Consider the following 18,900-nt stretch of genomic DNA (forward strand, 5'->3'; position numbering starts at 1 on the left):
ACAAGTAAACCAATTTACTGGCTAAAAAGACAGAAATATTACATTAATCTAGTGTAGGTATTGGGTGGTTTAAAGTCACCAGTCCTTTGGATAAGAGTCTCAAAAATGACTGCTACAGTCACCGCAGCCAAGAAATAAACCTTTGGAAATGTTTTTAAAAGAGACCAGTTCTGAAGAAGTGCTGCCTTTCAAAACAGTGTTTTACTCATTTGTAGCAACAAATGCCCTTTTAAAAGGAGCCAATGACTAAATGTCCAGATTGCCAGACTGTAACGTCTTCTCCGCTTGCTTTCAGCACCACAGCCAACCTTCCAGAAGCCACAGGTGTTGCTGTTTTTCCTCCCGGCAGATGCAGCTGTCTCTGTCAGCATCTTCTACTCTTCCTCAGCCTCACTGAAAGAAGGTCCAAGCAACAGGCATGCTTCTTCTGGTCAGATCCCAGAACCTTGTAGATTAAAAAGAGGCTAATTCCCCTAGTCCATAGGGAAACTCCAAATTCCCAGAATTCAAGGCAAAGCAGGAGACAATTCTCCTCAATCCTTCACCAGACAGATGGCAACTTTTCAGCACAAAGCAGGCAGTTTTCAATCTTCGCCTCTTCCAGTCAGATCTTTGCCTTAAATTGTGCATACCCTGGGTGATCTACAATTCACCGTTCCCCAGGGGGACTTTGTGCAAAGGACTAAGGTGGTTCAGGCCATTGATTCTCGCTTCTGTCTCCCACAAAGTTGGGTAATTCCTGGAGAATCTGATCACTGCAAAACGAGAGAACAAGCCTGCCATTGTATGATCCAGACAGCGTGGCCTATCTGTGTTACAACATCGTCTCCCTTCCTTGGAGGGGGGCGAAGGCCCATTGTCAGGATATAAGCAGTCAGGAATTGCATCCATCTATGCAGGTACACACTGCTCCTCCAAATGAAGGTGGATCCACCATCTCACTCAGAAAAGTGTGAGATTGATCCTCTGCGGCTATGTGAAAGGATCTGGCAAATAAATACACACACCAAAGGACACTAACGTTGTAAGTGCATCTGCTGCGGAGTCGTATGTTCCAAAGGTAGGGAGACAGCTGGTGAGTCCCTCAGCCTGGGTCAGATACATTTATCATCCAACAGCGACACTATAGGTGCATGAGAAATGGCATGACTAACATGAGCCTTGGCACATTTATTTTCCTCATCCAAAAAATGTCTACCTGCATTAACAGTACCATTCCAGCCCCGGCTACTGGTACCATGCTATCTGCACTAACCTCACTTCCTGTTGTAACAGCTCAAACCAATCAGCACTCTACTGATTCTCTCATATTTCCTTACACAATCTCCCAAGGAGTTAGCCTTCCTTAAAAGTGTATATTTCTAAAATGATTAAGAATTAAGGGAATGTAAGGTGCCTGGGATTCAGGCTCTCCAATTTCTCGTCTTCGCAGATTAACAATCAGCCACAGTCGCACACCCCAAATTTATTCCCCTGAGAATAACATATGGGGCCATATGTATCAAGCTAATTAGCATTCGCAAAGGCCGAAATACTGCGAATTTTGGCCTTTGCGAATGCTAATTAGCTAAATGGCATGTATGAAACCTTTTCCAAGCAAAATAAGGAATCGCACATTTTGCAATTCCTTATTTTGCGATTGCACTTAAGGAATCGCAAAATCTGCGATTCCTTAAATGCAATGTATCAAGGAAATATTCATGCAAAAATGCCCATAAGGATTCGCAGATTACCACCAACTTCAAGTTGGTGGTAAATTGCGAATTCTTTTAAATAAGCAATTTATTTAAATTCCAAAGGTGCCATATGACGCTCGCATGTATGTGCGCCATATGCCCACACATGTCAATTTCAGGGGGTGCAGCAGGGTGTTCTTGTGACACCCCTGCACCCTTGAAAATAATCGCAATTTGCGATGAGCAAATTGCTAATCGCAAATATCCCCTTCATTCCTATGGGCCTCCTGGCACATAGAAATGAATGGGAAAATTGCGATTAGCAATTTGCTAATCGCAATTTAGGAATGTGTAGGAATCGCTAAATATAAGCGATTTCCTACATACATACCGTTTTGCGATTTCAAAATAGCGATTCCTTAAAAATCGCTATTTAGGAATCGCTAAACGGTATGATGATACATATGGCCCATGGTGCATTAACAGAACGCTATATGTAGTATTCTTTTTCCCTACAAGGCTGTGGCCTTCTCTTCTCTGTTTACCACTCTTTTCATTTTGCACGAATTCCCACAAAATAAATGTCGAATCGAGGAAGAGCTGGCAGGGACTGTTTGCATGTTCTTTCACAGAATCAGGCTAATGCTGTTATGGCAAAGGGATTTCCAAACAGTGAAACATAAAGGGAAAGGCGATGACCTCAGGTTGAGGCGTTACCTTCTGACAGGGATCAGCAAAAGAAAGAACAGAAACAAGGGCGTTAGACTTGTGTACAAGCTTTCATTTTCTGGCAGTCAGTAGACATGTCTCCAAGAAGTGTTTTGTAACACAATAGCAGGTCTGCAAGATTTCCCAGTTCTATTCGTGGGAAAAACCTTGAGATCAACTTAAACAACTTAAAAAAGGTATGAATCTTTCTCACCAAAGGGCTGCGGGCTGAAATATGATTTCTTTCCACATCCTTTTTCCAGAGCACTGACCTGGGAAAGTCTGCAGGCGCATGACGTAAGAGGGCGGTGTTCCAAATTCAGCTGTGGTGAGCAGATGTTTTGATGACCAATACCTCTTCTTTAATACAACTGATAAAGGCACGGAAATGGGAGTAATGAAAAGTAATCAAAAGGACAAGGAACACACTGTGGCCGTTTTACTTGCGATATAAAGGGTTTGATCCTTCTTAAGCCCTACATTTTTTTTTATTATTTCAGGAACTTTGCCAGAATTCGCAAAACCTTCTGGAGGTCGCTTTTTGTGAGAAAACATATCGCCTCACCGCAATCTGTTATTTTTTTCTAATTCGTTCATTGTGCCCCTCGTTGAAGGCTTATCAAAACTTTTGAACAGTAACTCTCTGATGTCATTGGAAAATGAAGTGCATTTTTTTAACTTCAAATAGGCCGGAATATCCTTAAATGGTTCCTTTAAGGGCATATAATATTATAGAATATACCGCAGTACACTCCATCTAAAACACCTTTGATTTTTGGGAGTGTTTAAAAGAGAGGGTACTTTTGAAGGCCGCGGGCATCATGCGAGCTGTGCTTGGAGGCGGGAGAAGGTAAGCACCTCCCTATGCGCTGCTCTAAGGAGTAGAGTCTGGATTCGAACCCTGTGACCTACATTATGTAATGTTTCCTTGTTTCCACTGCATCAGAACACCCACTGTGCTTCAACCTGCACCTCTCCTTTCTAATTACATGGAGGCAGTGGCGGCTGGTAGGGGGCCGTGGCAGGTGGAGGGGAGGTTAGGAAATTAAAACTAAGAAAACTTACCTGCTGGTCGCCGTCACCAGCCGCCGCCTTTCCTCGCAGGAACAGGAAGCACCCAGGCTTCCAGACTCCCAAGACCAATCACGACACTGCTGACAGCAGCGTCATGATGCGTCTGACGTTGTGATTGGTCTGAGGGCTGTGGTTCAGTGCTCAGAGAGGGACTGGGAGGCTGGGCATGTTCTCCACACAGGCTGTACTACACAGTCTATGGAGAACATGCAAAGTGTGCATGACTGTTTGCCCGGCCCAGGACGGCCAGCCAAACAGTCATACGCACTTTAGATAAAGCAGCAATCACTCCTCCTCCAGGACGTCATGGGACCCAGCCCAGCCCCGCTCCGCCCTAACCTGGCGGCATCTGGAATACAAAAACTAAAATGATAATTACTTCTGTTATTATCATTTTATTTTTTCCATTGCAGTGCTTTAAAGCATTTGAGCAACGCTCCTCTGCCTTAGCAGAGGAGCCGCCACTGCATGGGGTCAATCTCCGATCTCAGCCCATGATTACTCTGTGTTAATTATTTCAATTTAGTACTCTTTGCTCCATTCGCAATGGAGGCAATATTTCTGTGAATGTGGGCAATAATGTAATTCCCCCTTCACTTCACCTATAATGCCCCCATATAGATTTAGCACAGCAGGAGTTCATCGGACTATGCTTATTTTGTATTGCAATTGTAACTTTTATACTCCTGACAAGGTCATATGTACCTGTCACTGGATGGATAGGAGACTACTCTGTTGGTTGTACTTGAATGAAAGAGTGTAGGTTTTAGTGTGGCTAATGTGAAAGGTGTAATTGGATCGTGCGTGATGAACAAAAGAGTGGGGGCATCATTTATAGGTTTTTTGCTGTAGGGCAGCCCAGCAGGCCTTGGTGTTGCACTGCCCTACCAAAATAGAAAAGGGCAGGAAAACACCATATCTATTAGAAACAGCGCAGTCCTGTCCTTTTACCCTGCACAGATGCACAATGGGCTGCTGTGCGCCAATGCAGGCCCCACGGCACCATGGTGCAAGGGTGCCTGCATTGAAGGGGTGATAATTTTAGTGCAGGAAGGGAAACCTTCCTGCAGAAAAACAATCACAAGAGTTTTTTTCCTCTTTCTATGTGTGCTACAGAATGCAGCACACATAGAGGAAAAATGAGGAGAAATAAAGATATTTCTCCTCGGTGTGCCTCCCTTATGCCTCCCCTGGGGAGGCTTACGTTTTTGGCGCTGCCTCAGACTTACAATTTCTCGTTAATCTGGGGCAGTGGCAAAAAGCCATGGATGTTGCTGGGACCGCCCCAAGCAACACTCACGGAATGCCGCTTTTACTCAGTTTTCTGCGAGAAAGGGGCACATATTTCTAAGGCCATGAAAAGCCACGTAACCTGGCTTTACGTGGCAGTATAAATATGCCAGCGGCACATTGCGCCACCAGAACATCAAAAAGGTGACGTTCCGGTGGCCAAAAAGTGCCGGTAGGGCCTCATAAATGAGTTCTTCTGTATTCTCTTCATAGCACATTTAGCTGCACTTTAGTGTAGAGTGGAGCAAAGTGGATGTAAGTGTTGGTCACACGTACCGAAATGTTATGTTGCTTGCATTGGTATACTGGTAATGACTTCTTCAATGGCATCATAGCAAGTTCCAGAATTTGGCCCTATTTCGTACAGAATTGTCATGATGTCTCATGTTTGTTAGTGTTTGGCTGAGAGTCTTGAAAAGAGTATGTTCAATTTTTAGTGTTTATGTGGCTTGTGTCAAGTAGTGAGAAGGTGCATTGCATTGAAGCTTGGCAGATGTGTTTAGTGTCTTACGTGTATGGGCGAGTGTACCAAAAGAGTCATGTTTTTCTGCATTTGGGTGGACAGTTGTCCAGTGCGCGGATGGAATAAGGAAATACTTGTGATGGCATGTTTATAGTATGTAGGGAAATGTGGGTGGGCACTAGAGATGGCTAACTAGAAAAAGGCGTATGTTCTTTGATTAAAACCATACCCTTGCCTCCTAAAGCATGGAGTTATATGCCACATACCAATCAATCCCACGTCCCCCTCATCCTTCAGTGTGAGCCAGTGCAATTCACTCTGGTAATGTGTTAAGGTCATATCCTTCAACAATTGCTATTGTCTACAGTTGATAAAACCCACCAGAAATTGTTTAATGGCCAATCACTCCTAAGTCTACACTCATCTCACGAGTCAAGTTTGCCTGATAACACCACAGAAGGCCCAATGGTCTTTGAAATAAAATACATTTAGGTCTAAAGTTATTCAGCATTTGCTAAATAGCTATGGTGGGGACATGCAAAAGAAAGCCTCCCCAGTACCCTAATCTCATTAATGGTTCTACTTTATAGTAGACTTTGTCAATCCATCTACTAGCAAGTCTGCATCTGGCAAATCCTGCTCTTACATTGAGTAGTCAGGGGCAGTGTGTTAGGAGTGTTTCTAGCAATGCCATTCTAAAGGTGATTAGATACAGGGTGTGCAGCGGTGCATGGCAAGGTAAAGAGTGATAGATGCGGTTTGAATTCTTTCCTTTATGCATCTTTTCTCAGAAGTGCACAGTATTGTCCCAATTCTGTTGCACATTTGCAGCTGCATTTCCTCAAAAGAGTGGTTTGAACATCTTAACAGAGGATTAGTGTCGCCCGCTTCTCTTTCAAGATTTTCAGGCTGAACCTACTTTGGTAGCAGGGCCATGAGAGTACCAACAAAGGCATATGCCGTCCCTCAATGCACCATTTATTGTTGGGATAATCTAACATCTCCCAAAGGGCGAGGATGTGGCATAACAGTCCGAGCTTCCCACTTTGGAACTGGGGATCCAGGGGGCAGATTTATCATCCGTTTTTTTTGTCGCAAACGCTGTAATTCGCAAAAAAGCAGCGTTTGCGACAAAAAAATCGGCAAATGTGATGTATGAAGAAAATCGCATCACAAAATTAAGGAATAGCAAAATTTGCGATTCCTTAATTTTGCGTAAGCATTTAAGGAATCGCAAATTGCGATTCCTTAAATGCTATGTATCAAGCATACTATTTTTGCGATTTCCCATTAAGAAATCGCAAATTACCACCAACTTGAAGGTGGTGGTAATTTGCGATTTCTTTTACAAATGCACTTTTTTGCATTTGTGAAGGTGCCATGTGGCGCACATACATACCCTTAGGGCATGTATGTGCGCCATATGCGCACAGATGTGAATTTCAGGGGTGCAGCAGGATGTCCTCATGACACCCTTGCACCCTTGAAATTATTCTCAATTTGCAATTCTCAAATTGCGAATCGCAAATTGAGAATAACTTCCCATTCATTCCTATGGGCCTCCTGGCCCATAGAAATGAATGGGAAATTATTCCTTAATTGCGAATTCACAATTTGCTATTCGCAAATAAGGAATAATAAGAAATCGCTAAAAAATTGCGATTTTTTAAATACATACCATTTTGCAATTCTCAAATAGCGATTCTCAAAAAAGCGCTATTTGAGAATCGCAAATAGGTATGTTGATACATCTGCCCCCAGGTTCGAGTCTCAACGTCAGCTCAACATCCGGGGATTCTGGGCAAATCACTTAATCTCCCCTTGCCTACCAAACAATGACTGTGTCCCTGTGTAACATAACTGGTACTCAAGTAAAGCGTGGTCGAGTTTGCACTATATAAAACTGCAAAAGTAAAGGGCAGACTGAATATTGTCTTCTGCAGTCCCACGCAGCGTCTATGTGTGTGCATTACACTGCTCTGCGCCTATGAACTATGGAACATGGTTAGGATAAGACCCTGTCCAACCAGGGGTCAGTAAAAGAAAAGTGGACTGGCTTTGGCTGTAATTCCCTGCTCTGCATAGGCCACTCCTACTTGAAAAGTTGGCTGTAGAGAGCCAGAGCAATGTCATGTTTGTAAGATACGCATTTGAGGGGCCAGATGTACAAAGCTTTTTTTCAGCTCGCAAACGGTTAGATTCCCAGAATTGGTTCATTTGCGAACTGAAAAAAACATTTTTAAATGTGCAAAGGCCTATTTGCGATTCGGTAAGCTATTACCGAAATGCAAATTGGGTTTGTGAGTTGCTATTAGGAAGGGGCATGCCAAGGCCACCCCTTCCTAACAGCGAATTGCACTGGTATGTAGGAATGTTTTGTGACCAGGAAAGTGGCCGCCAAACATTAGCAGTTATCACCAACTCCAAGTTAGAGTTAACCCATTCGGAATTAGGAAGGGGTCCTCAAGGCGACCCCTTCACCTTGGTAAATATGGGTGCCAAAAAGTTATAAGAGCAGCCAGTGGTCCGACCACTGCCTACTCCTACAAAGTGAAAGGGAATCTTTTCATTTTTCATTTTTAAATGCATCCTGTTTTACTTTAAGAAAAAAAAGCTGCATTTCGAAATAAAAAACTGCTTTATTTAAAAAGCAGTCACAGACATGGTGGTCTGCTGACTCCGGGCCGGCCACCATCCATGTAAGTGCTAGCCATTCACAATGGGTCGCAAATTGCGACCTGCCTCATGAACACTAATGAGGCACGTCCGTTGCAACCCATTGGGAATCCCAAACAGTGTAAAACACACTGTTGTACATAGCTGTTTGCGATATCCTAATAGCGAATTGCAAACATTTGCTATATGGAAATTGCAAACAGAAGTCCATGTACATCTGGCCAGATATGAACTCACTTACATACATGAAAATGTGGGTTGGCTTTTTCCCTTGTAAACCTACATTGGGCACATCTTGTCGGAGTCATCCCCATGTAAGCCTAATGGATACAAAGTCTCATCAATCCAATCACTTGAAGCAGACTTGGCCAATTTCAACTTGATTCCAACTAGACATGAGACAAAAGTGTTGAGTTCTATGTGAATCAGTGAGTTAATCCTGTCATGTGCTTTGCTTACAGATGCATTGTGAAAGGTTCATCAACATCCTAAGAATACTTGGAACAACCATGTTTGGAGTCTCTCTTCTTCTTGGCATCACAGCGGCTTACATCGTTGGCTACCAGTTCATCCAGACAGACAATTACTATTTCTCTTTCGGGCTTTATGGTGCAATTCTATCGCTTCATCTCATCATCCAAAGCCTGTTCGCCTTTTTAGAACACAAAAAAATGAAAAGGTCACTGGAAACGCCAATCAAGCTCAACAAGACTGTTGCCCTCTGCATTGCTGCCTACCAGGAGGACCCCGACTACCTGCGGAAATGTTTACTGTCGGTCAAGCGGCTGACGTACCCTGGCATAAAAGTGATCATGGTGATTGACGGGAACTCAGAAGATGATGTTTACATGATGGACATCTTCAGTGAGATCATGGGCAGGGACAAATCTGCTACCTACAGATGGACGAGCAACTTCCACAGCACAGGCGCGAACGAGACAGAGGAGTCGCATAGGGAGAGCATGCAACACGTGACCCAGCTGGTCCTGTCCAACAAATCTGTGTGCATCATGCAGAAGTGGGGTGGAAAAAGAGAAGTAATGTACACGGCCTTCAAAGCGCTGGGGAGAAGTGTGGATTATGTGCAGGTAGGTCCTGAAGCGCTCACTGAAGGCCAACGCAAACATATATGACATAAAGAGGTCTTTGTATGAGCCGCTCAGGCAGAATGTTATAGAATATCCAGGTCTCCTCTTAGCACAGTACTCCTTTCAGACTGCTTAGGAATGGAACATGGCTGCTGAAAGTGCATGTTTGTAGCCAGTGGTTATCTGGAAAAGCATAAGTTTGAGTTTTCATACCAAATATAGTTAACTTTCATCCGCCCACCTCTTTTACCCTGTGTGGTAGCGGGTTTTAATGTATGGAGATTTGGTGAGAAAGAAACTGCTTATGGATTGTATGCAAGAACAAAATATTTGTTCATGATAAAGCATAAATCTTAGTTTTCTCCGAGGCCTGAGCAAACGCAAAGCCAATAAGGAAAGAAATCCAAGTGTTTTGCTTCAAAGCAGAGACTTTAAGCAGCACCCAAGCTGGACGTGAAAATTAAATGGGTTATTGTGAATTGGGGTATTTACCCCACACATTAATAGGCCCCTGACACATTTATGAAACCTTTCCCTCAGCTACATCTAGCTGAAGTCAAAGATTCCATCACAAGAGGTTATTTAGGTTCACATCGCCCTGATGTTGCGTTACATTTTGACTTGTGGTATATTTTTGTTGTGCCTTTCCATATCACAAGGGCAAGCAAGGACACCGTTTGAAAATCTATGAATAAGCCATTGTACTTTAATGCCAGGTGACTATTTAGAAGCAATGTTTTGCAATTTCTGTAAACACACAATTACAATCTGGAATATTCAGCTCAAGGAGGTAGCTTGTCATATTCTTCCTAGTGCTTTCCTTTCTTGTTCATCATTCTGGTTTCCTCTGAGGAGGCATGTGGTGGTGTGGAATCTCACAGCGAATGGTCCTTTCGTAGCAACGATTTAGGCTGGGCCATCTGAAACTAGTTTAATGGGGTAGTGGGCAGGGTAGGGCACTCTTTGGCCCATAAAATATACATTTTAATACATTTTTAATGATTTTAGCCAGCTGTATCTGTCTGCGTGCTCTTTCCACCAAAGCAGAGGTGTCAGATAATGGACCAGTGTACAGTATAGCTATCTGCAAGTCATTGTGTGTGTGGCGGGGGGGGGGGGCTGTACCTAACCAGCTCCACATACAATGATTGCCCATTAAACAGAGAATTTTCCTTATAATGCGAAAATGGAAAATACACACATCTGAATGGAATTAGCCTATCCTACACAATAACTGTTTTCATGAAATGATACAGGTGAATTTTTCATAACAAGGATTGGAAGCTGTCCAGGTATAGACAGCTGGGCTAATTTAAAGGGGCTCTGTGGACTGTAAGAGTCTGTCATCTCATGCATATACATCCAGCGGGGTAAGGCACCTACAGATTCTTCAGAGACATGACCCTGAATTGGTAAAGATCTTCAGCCACAGGACAGGGCAGATTTACAAGCCCCTTACCCTGCCAGTGCGTCACCTTTTTTGAAGCACCGGCAGCGCATTTTTTTGCCCCATATTTACAAGGACAGGAAAAGCCACCCTTTGTGGCTTTTCCTGTCCTTGTAAATATGGACCCTTTGCGTGAAAGGGGCGTTCCATGGGCGTTGCTGTGGGTGTTCCCATGTAACACCTATAGAACCAGACACATTTCTAGATTTACGGGGAATCGCAAAACTGGAAATGCGTCTTAACGCTACGCCTCCCAAGGGGAAGCGTTGAGAGGCGCAACGAGGAAAAATGTATTAGTTTCTTCTCATTTTGTTTCTTCTTTCTATGCATGCTGCAGTCTGCAGCACACATAGAACAAGGAAATGACCTCTAATGATTGTTTATGTACAAGAGGGGTGCCTTCCTGTACATAAACAATCCTTTAAACTAATGGCGTTTTACATCCCTGTGCTTCCAAACTATTGCAACAATGCGCAGCAAAATGACTTGCTGCACTGTGCTGCATTGGTTTCTTGTAAATCTACCTCTACATATATACAATCAAGCATACACTAAAAACATACAATCAATCATACACTGCACTACATGCAACCAAGCATACATTACAATTCATACAGTAAAGCGTAGTCATAAAAAAGTAACCAAACCCCCACTGCTAATGATTTTACTCAGTCAGAAACAGATTCCAGCATGTAACAGAATCCTTCAGAAGAGGTTGTGAATATACCTGACCCTGACAGTGCTGTGAGCCAACACGGATAGCAATGCAATGTGATGCAAATCTCCGCTTTCATAACCTAACATTATATAACATAACTTATTGAACCACAGCATCCCATAAGGTGTGTATTTGGAAAGCTCATGTTCACCCAGACGGGTATCTTGGTGCTGAATAACAGATGTTTATTGTTACCCTACTCAATGGTACTCATTCTATCGACCTCAGAAGGATGAAAGGCTGAGTGGACCCACAACCATGAAGTCAAACACAGGCTCCTACGGTGGACGCATTAGTCCACTGAGCCACCAGACCCGGCCTACATCATATCACATAGCATAACACAACATAACATATCATATAACATAACATATTATAACATAACATCAAAAGTATTTAAAGCAGCCGTAGCAATATATTTAAGTAGGAAACTATTCCATTTAGCCCTTGTATTATGTGATTTTTTTTTCTTGGCCAATAAGATTTCATTACTCCACAGGAACGGTGGTGTAACACCATGCTCCAGCTCCAGGGGCCCCCCTTTGCACAGTACTCTGGCCAGAAAGCCCCTGGTTGAGTCCGGAGGGGGCCCCTCTTTCATTATGCCAGCGCACAGGACCCAAAAAAGGCACCATTTAAGTTAAGCAAAAAGGCATGGGTGGAAAAAGTGGAAGGTTGAGGTTCTATCAGACAACCTGAAGCCCTGGATCTTTGGGCTGGAACAAGCTGTACAAGCCCCTATTCTCCCCGAATTTAGAAAGATGAACGTAGAACATGACACCGTGTCATGTATAATCTGAGTTCCTTTCCTGTGTTATTGCAGACATGGTGAAGGGTGTATCTCCAGCTTATATTCTTTCAGCTTCATCCATTGTTTTACTGATCCCAGAAAGCTTTATGCAGAGGGTCTGACATAGTCGTTCCCAGAGAGCCGGAAGGTGCGGACTGATTTATTTTCATGGCTTGGCATGTCTTGTACGCAGTCACTAAGAACTTTACTGATGGTATGGAATAGTCATTATCGACTGAGAGGTTGACCGTCCTATATGACCTGGCCTACCGCTTGGGATGCATAACTCTGCAATGGAAAGAAACTCCCAAAAGTGACTATTCCAGCTGTTGGTGTTGGTCTAAAGGCTACAGTGACACACATAGAACCTTAAAACATATAGGGGGCTTCCAACACTGAGAAAGCATCTCACAGAAATAAAAGAACATCTTTGTTTCTGTTGCCAAAGCCCGTGGGTCTCTAGGAGCGAAAACATTTTCTTGCTTCAATGTACTAACATTGGACGCAAGCCATTGTAGTGTGGCAGACATGGAGTAATGCAGAGCTCTAAATCGCCACGGTCTGTTCCTAAAATCATATAAAGTTCAAGTTTACTTGAACATGAGTCAGACAGGTCTCCCTGACCCCAAAGGAGACGTGAAGGGAAGGACCCTCCCTTCAGATCTATTACATCTGGCTAATGTTGCTTCTAGATTTGGAACAGACACAGAAGATGTGTTACTTCTCCACCCAACAGATTCTGGTGGCACTGTTCCAAGAAATTGAGCTGCGGCTTCTCAGAGCAGCGCGGATATTCTGCGAAGGGAAAGAAGCAGGGCAGTGATCCCAAAAAAAGCCTCATTCACAGAGACACCACCTGCATTTAGCGGTGATTGCACCCAGTGACTGAGGATTTCTCTGTGCTGGACAGCTGAGCGGGCTTGGCAATGCCAGTGGGGCAATCTGGCATAGCCTGCTCAGCAATCGAAAACAATCTAGCCTAAAATGTAATCAGTAGATTGTTTCTCTTTAAGTGGAGAAGTGTGGCTCAATGGTTAGAGCGGCAGACCCTGATGCAGAGGTCTAGCCTGGGACCAGGGTTCAATTCCCCGCCTCGGCGGGTCTTGGGCTAAAAAATTCCACGGACCTGATAATTCTCGCCTCGGTGCCTATTCCAATCATGGAGTCCCACTCTGAAACTCTGGGCAATAGCTTGCTTAATCTCCACAACGGCCCCCACAATGCTAAGGATGCCAGGCCTCCACCTTGGGGGTGCCCAGGAGTGGACACCTCACAGGGAAAGCCAGGATGGGTTCCACAGTGGTATTCGTACAAGCGCCTTGAGACCCTTGCGGGTGAGTAGTGCGCTATACAAGTATCAATTTACATTTTTTACATTTTTAACTTTGTCTGGGGTGTCCTGAAATTTAGAAAACACAGGGCATATTTACGAGGAAGTGGTGGAGCATAGCGTTAGCCACCTTGGCTTAAAGCTGCGCTCCGCCACTTCCAAAACGCAGGCCTGCACCATATTTACAAGGATACGTTGCAGCCCTGCATTTCTCCCTGTGCTGGTGCTTATTATAGCTACCTACAGCCAATGCAGACACCCTTGCACCGTACAGCAAGGGTGTCTGAGTTGTAGGGGAAGATTGATTATGTGTTGGAATGTGTCCCTTCCTACACATAAACAATCTGAAGGGGCATTTTGAAACTTCTGTGTGTGCTGCCTATTGCAACACACTTAAATGTAGCAAAACGTCACTTTTTAAAACTGTATTTTGCATGTGTTGGAGGGGTCACCTTCCTGCACATAATCAATCAATGGCCTTTTGCTGTTTCTATGTCTGCTGCACAACGCAGCACACATAGAAACAGCAAAAACGAGGACAAATGAAACATTTCTCCTCATTGCGCCTGTTTAAGACCAGGTTTTCCCTGGTCTTAATTTTGGCTCTCCCCCATATTTAGGCTGCCCTTGTGAAAATGGGGCAGCATCAAAATCAATGGGTGTTGCAGTGGAACGCCCACCATAAGACCCATTGCCCACCTCTTTCACGTTGGCGTGAAAGGGGGCCTTATTCACAAGGGGGTATTAAGCCACGTTAAGTGGCTTAAAGCTGCGTTGTGATAAGGCGAAGCCCATTTCGCCACCACAACTTTAGAAAAAGTGATGTTGTAATGGCGATAGGGGTTTGAAAATATGCCCAGCTGTTTCCAAGGCAATGGAGTATTTCTTGAAACTACTGCGTTACAAGTTCTGAACCTTACTCCTATTGGAAGTTGTTATAGAACATGATAACATGCCTAAGCACAGCTGCCACATCAAACTAACAGTTGTTTCACTATGTTTCACAAATACCTAATTGATTCCTTACAAATATGGTTATCATTTCTCATCATTAATGGATATATTGTTTTAATGAAGCGGAAGTAAAAATGTATTCTAGTGTAAGGGGACAGCTTCATGCTGCTGTGTGACAAGCAAATTTACATATTACCTAAGATTCATATCTAAAAATAAATGCCAAAATAGCAATATTTAAATTTTTACTCAACCAAGATAAAGAGCCACTAGTCTATTTTGCTCCTGTGTTGAATCTGCTGATGATCAGACAAAACATGATATGTAACATGCATACTCTCATACCAGCACATGGGCCAGCCTGTAAGACTTTTGGCGCTCCTCAAAAACAGACTTGGATTATCTCCCAGTATGACCCACAGAATGAGTTGGCAAATTTCACCCCAGCGATAACTCTGGGTGAATACTCTAAGTTGCAAATACAATTATCAGGTCTGAAAAATGTGGACTTGAGAATTATGGCGCGGATACATTGGGCCTGTGACTAATGCTGCTGGGTGGGTTCATTGGGCAGCCGGATTTCCTGGTTTCTATGAGCCACCTGAAGCAGTCTGGGAAGAGCAAACAATGCTTCCCTCAGACAGACACAAGCATGCCCTGGACCCCTCCTGCATCACTTCCTGACATATGATTGACAATCCCCCTGACACTTTCCACTTGCTGAGAGCAAGCAGAAAATGTTGGTGTTTTGTTTTAAGGGACAAAAGGAGATACCACCTGGTAATTTTAATTCACCTCCCCCTCCTATCTCTGCACCAAATTTTAGCCAACTTGTAATGAGGGCCTATGTCTTTGTGTAATTACAGATGAAGTGGCACGGCTACCAGGGTGTGACGTAGTTTAGTGCACCACATTCTTCACATTTTCCAACATTGCAATTATTGTTGTACATCTTCCTGTCGCATTTAATCTTGTGCAATAAGGTAGACTGGAACATGGGACAACTTACATAGTAAACCTGGTATATAGAAAAAATCACCAGCCCTGCTTTCTGCAGGTGATTTTCAAATAAAAGTTGTGAGTTTTCACAATACATTGCTCAGGTCCCAATCAGGTGTGTAGATATGACCTACTTGAATAGGAGGGAGACCTGTTCCTAAAATCCTTCTGACAAGCTATCAAGGGGTCCCCAGACCAGAGGCTGGGTTCAGAAGGGACACATGATCCTTGTTTAAGCCAGTGTGTACCTTCACTGGGTATGCCTGACCTGAAAGGGCCTAGCTACAAATTAATTTTAAAAAATCACTCTATTGGCACACACGCTAGCTTGTCAAGTTAGCGCATCCACTGTGGACTGCATACAGCATGGTAAGAGATAGTAGCTGTTCCCCCGTTGTATTGTGTTTCTCTGTTAGTGGCAGGTACCCCCTCATGGAGTGTCTGAGGGCCTCCATGTATGAGGGTGCAGTTAAACATTAAGTCCTGCCTCTTAGAGGTCTTCAAGGCTCCCCTCAGGGACAAGCTTGCAGAGTATGCCTGCACAAACACTAATCTCACGTCATTGCTTCACCATCACATTCGCGGAAGAGGTACCTCAATTTTGACATTGAATGCGTAGGGCTCTCAACAAAGAGATGTGGAAGATCCCTAGAAGTGAATCACCTCCAGGGTTGCTTCAAGGCCGTGGTGCAGATGTGCCCTTGCTGTTAATATCTCACAGGGGCATTGGCAAAAGCTTTACCTAATTTTCAAGGAATCAAACAATCATTCAATTGAGGAAACTTCCACTTTACATTGCATTGGTCCTTGATGCCTGGGCAATATGTTTTGGACAAGGGCCCATACCGAAGGTACTAGATTCTTCTGTGGTGCCAAAAGTAGAAAAAACTGCCCAAGAACAGTGACTTTATTCTGGTTGCTGGTGTTGCCATCTGTGCAGCAGAGAATAGTTAGATTCTATTCAAAGACTGCAATAGCTAATTTCAGTGAAGGTGCATCCATCTTGATCCAAAATATATATTCCTGACCTAATGGCAGATGGTCTTTAAGGGCGGAGAACTGCTATGAAAAGGCGGCCCAAGTACCATCTGCTATGGCTTCCGCAATCAAGGATTCAGGACTTTGAACACCCTTCCTCGTCATTTCATTCCAAGTACTGGTAGACATTAAGTTTGGTGGTTCTTAATGATAATTATAAGCATTATGTAGGGCTGCAGAAATATCTACAATGGTCATTTCTGATTACTAGAATCAATCTATAACTTCAGAAAACTATATGAAAGCCCTGGCATTTGTTCCCCATTTTATATGGAAAAGAAAGTTCCATTTTGTGGGAAACACCTATGAAATCTGTAAAAATGAATGTGGAAATCCTTACCATTTTGTCTAAATCGAAAGCCAAAAATATCAAAGCTATCTTCATTAGACAACATTGATTATATTTCATTTAACTACTGTACTTAATATGCATAAAAGAATGCTATTTTAAATATGTGGAGGCTCTGCCCTCACATTTATTTCTCAGCAATAATCTAATGCTAAGGTTTCTATCACCATCACATACATCTCTTCCCAATTGTTCCTATGTCACGATCACAGGATCCTTCACATATCGGAGGGCAGCTCCTGTTGCAGCCCCTATTGCAAGAGGACGAGTATTCTTTGGAGACCATAACCAGAATTAGAGCACTGTAATACTGAGAGCTCCATTGAAGACAATAAATTGTCTCAGGGCCAATGATGGCTCATACAGACCTGCTCCAACAATGAAATAGTTGTCTTTCTATTTATTCATTTTTTTTAATTTATAACATCCTACCCTTAGTAAGTGGAATACTCTAATAGCCTTATAGCCCTTGTGCTCGGTACTATAATAGTTGTTGAATGCCGTTACCCTCAATATACCTTGAGTCCAGGGTCTTTAACAACCTTCACTATCGTCCACAATTGGCTCAAATGCTTAAATGGCTATGGTGGCCAGCCTCCCAGAAACTGGTGATCATCTGTTAGTTGTAGTTACTTTATTTAAGTAGAAGAAACTGCCTTTTGTGCCCATCTCTCTAGATTGGATGGTCTATGCCTCTAGTCATTCCTCCTTCGTTTTTGATTCCTCTGCGTACCATGCGTGGTTGTGCATACATTCCCACTAGCAGATTTAATGAGGTAGGCCTTCCAAATTCAGTGTGCCCCTGGCACTACAGCTGCATATGCAACAGGGGCTTAAAGAGCTATTCTCCGAAATACAGGTTCTTTCATTTGCATCCATAATAAGAGATTATCATTCTCACAAACGTAGCGCATGAGCCTTAGGGCCCTGTACTAAACAAAGCATAAAGGGCTCTGAAATGGCTCTGGGCTGTTTCACACTTTCAACTGTGTTTGTCTCACCATGCACGGTGTAAGGCAGACACCCGGGATGTTTCCATGTAGGAGAGGATGTGGCATAGCGGCCACAGACGCCGACTTTGGAGCTGGGTATTCAGGTTCAAGTTTTGGCGGTGGCTCAAAATCCTGTGATTCTGGGCAAATCACTTAATCTCCCTTGCCTGTGGACAGCGTCTAATGGCCCTCAGGGGTCATTAGCCATGCTATATAAATCCACGTATTATCATGATTTATTATTATGTGGGAGGTGTGCTCCTTCATGACTCATCCTTGTGCCCTATTACAATCTGACATTGCCATTGGTCCTCCACTGAATGTACAGGGGCACACTTGGATGTGTTCATAAAAAATTCTCTCTTCACCTCAGCCTGCTTTATGGGGGCACCAAATGAGGTAGATGAGCCTACCATTGCCCCCCAAGGTACTGCTAGTCCTTGCCTTTTAGCTGGTCAGGTACCTACGGCCTTCACTGTTACTAGGGCACAGGGTCAAGGCTTTTGCCCAGTCTTTTGACCACAAGGCTGTATCCTTTGCAGTGGACATGCTAATGCATGAGTCGCGATGCCTACTTAGTATGCTGTTTTGCATCATGGCCTATCAGCGGATCTGCAGAACATCTTGGACCATCTAGGAACCTGTCATATGTTGCATGTCTCTCCTCCATGTCCCTACCATAGAGAGGCAGCATGTATTCGGCATGCAGCGCTTCACACAGACCCTCAATTGAAGAAATTAGTTGCCCACATGACAGTGCCCATGGTGGATCACAAACAATTTGTGTTGCCTTTTCTGTGCGCATGCAGGTTTATAAAAAAATAGACTGTGAAACAGGGACACAAGGACAGCTTGAGACATCCTACATTGAAATGAAATCTGGGATGGATTTGTGGGCGAGTGGATTTCCCATGAGATAAAACACATTCTTCTTCAAGATGGAAGTCATTGCAAGAGTGACATTAACTGTGTGGTCTTTTCAAAGATAGCAGTGGTCTTTCCCTCTCGTGCTGATCCTTTTTCCGGACCCAAACTTTGACGATGAAGTAGCCTCGGGAGGCTGTAAACAGAAAGATGTATCATTGCCGGCCTCCCAGAATCTGCTGGACAAACTTTTAATGGAGTGCCTAGAGCTAGATCCATCCAGGTTTCATGGGGAGCAATTATTCCTATCCCCCACAATGCCCTGGGATATCCTCCTCGGTGATTTGTTGGAACATTCTATGCTGCCCCTTGTCAGTCTGGACCCACGTGGTTTCGCTAATGATTGTAATGATCAATGGTGGCCTTTCACGCGGGCAGCCATTT

General features: G+C 43.7%; 1 protein-coding gene across 1 annotated transcript in view; it reads left to right on the top strand.

Moving 5' to 3' along the window:
- The window catches only part of HAS2 (hyaluronan synthase 2), a 63,685-nt gene that overhangs the window by 22,062 nt on the left and 22,723 nt on the right, over nucleotides 1–18,900 (top strand). Inside the window, exon 2 of the mRNA XM_078686825.1 lies at nucleotides 8,349–8,975. Within this exon, the coding sequence (XP_078542951.1) occupies nucleotides 8,349–8,975 (627 nt within the window). The remainder of the gene's footprint in view (nucleotides 1–8,348; nucleotides 8,976–18,900) is intronic.

The sequence above is a fragment of the Lissotriton helveticus genome, chromosome 4_1 (assembly GCF_964261635.1).
Source record: "Lissotriton helveticus chromosome 4_1, aLisHel1.1, whole genome shotgun sequence".
Taxonomy (NCBI): Eukaryota; Metazoa; Chordata; class Amphibia; order Caudata; family Salamandridae; genus Lissotriton; species Lissotriton helveticus.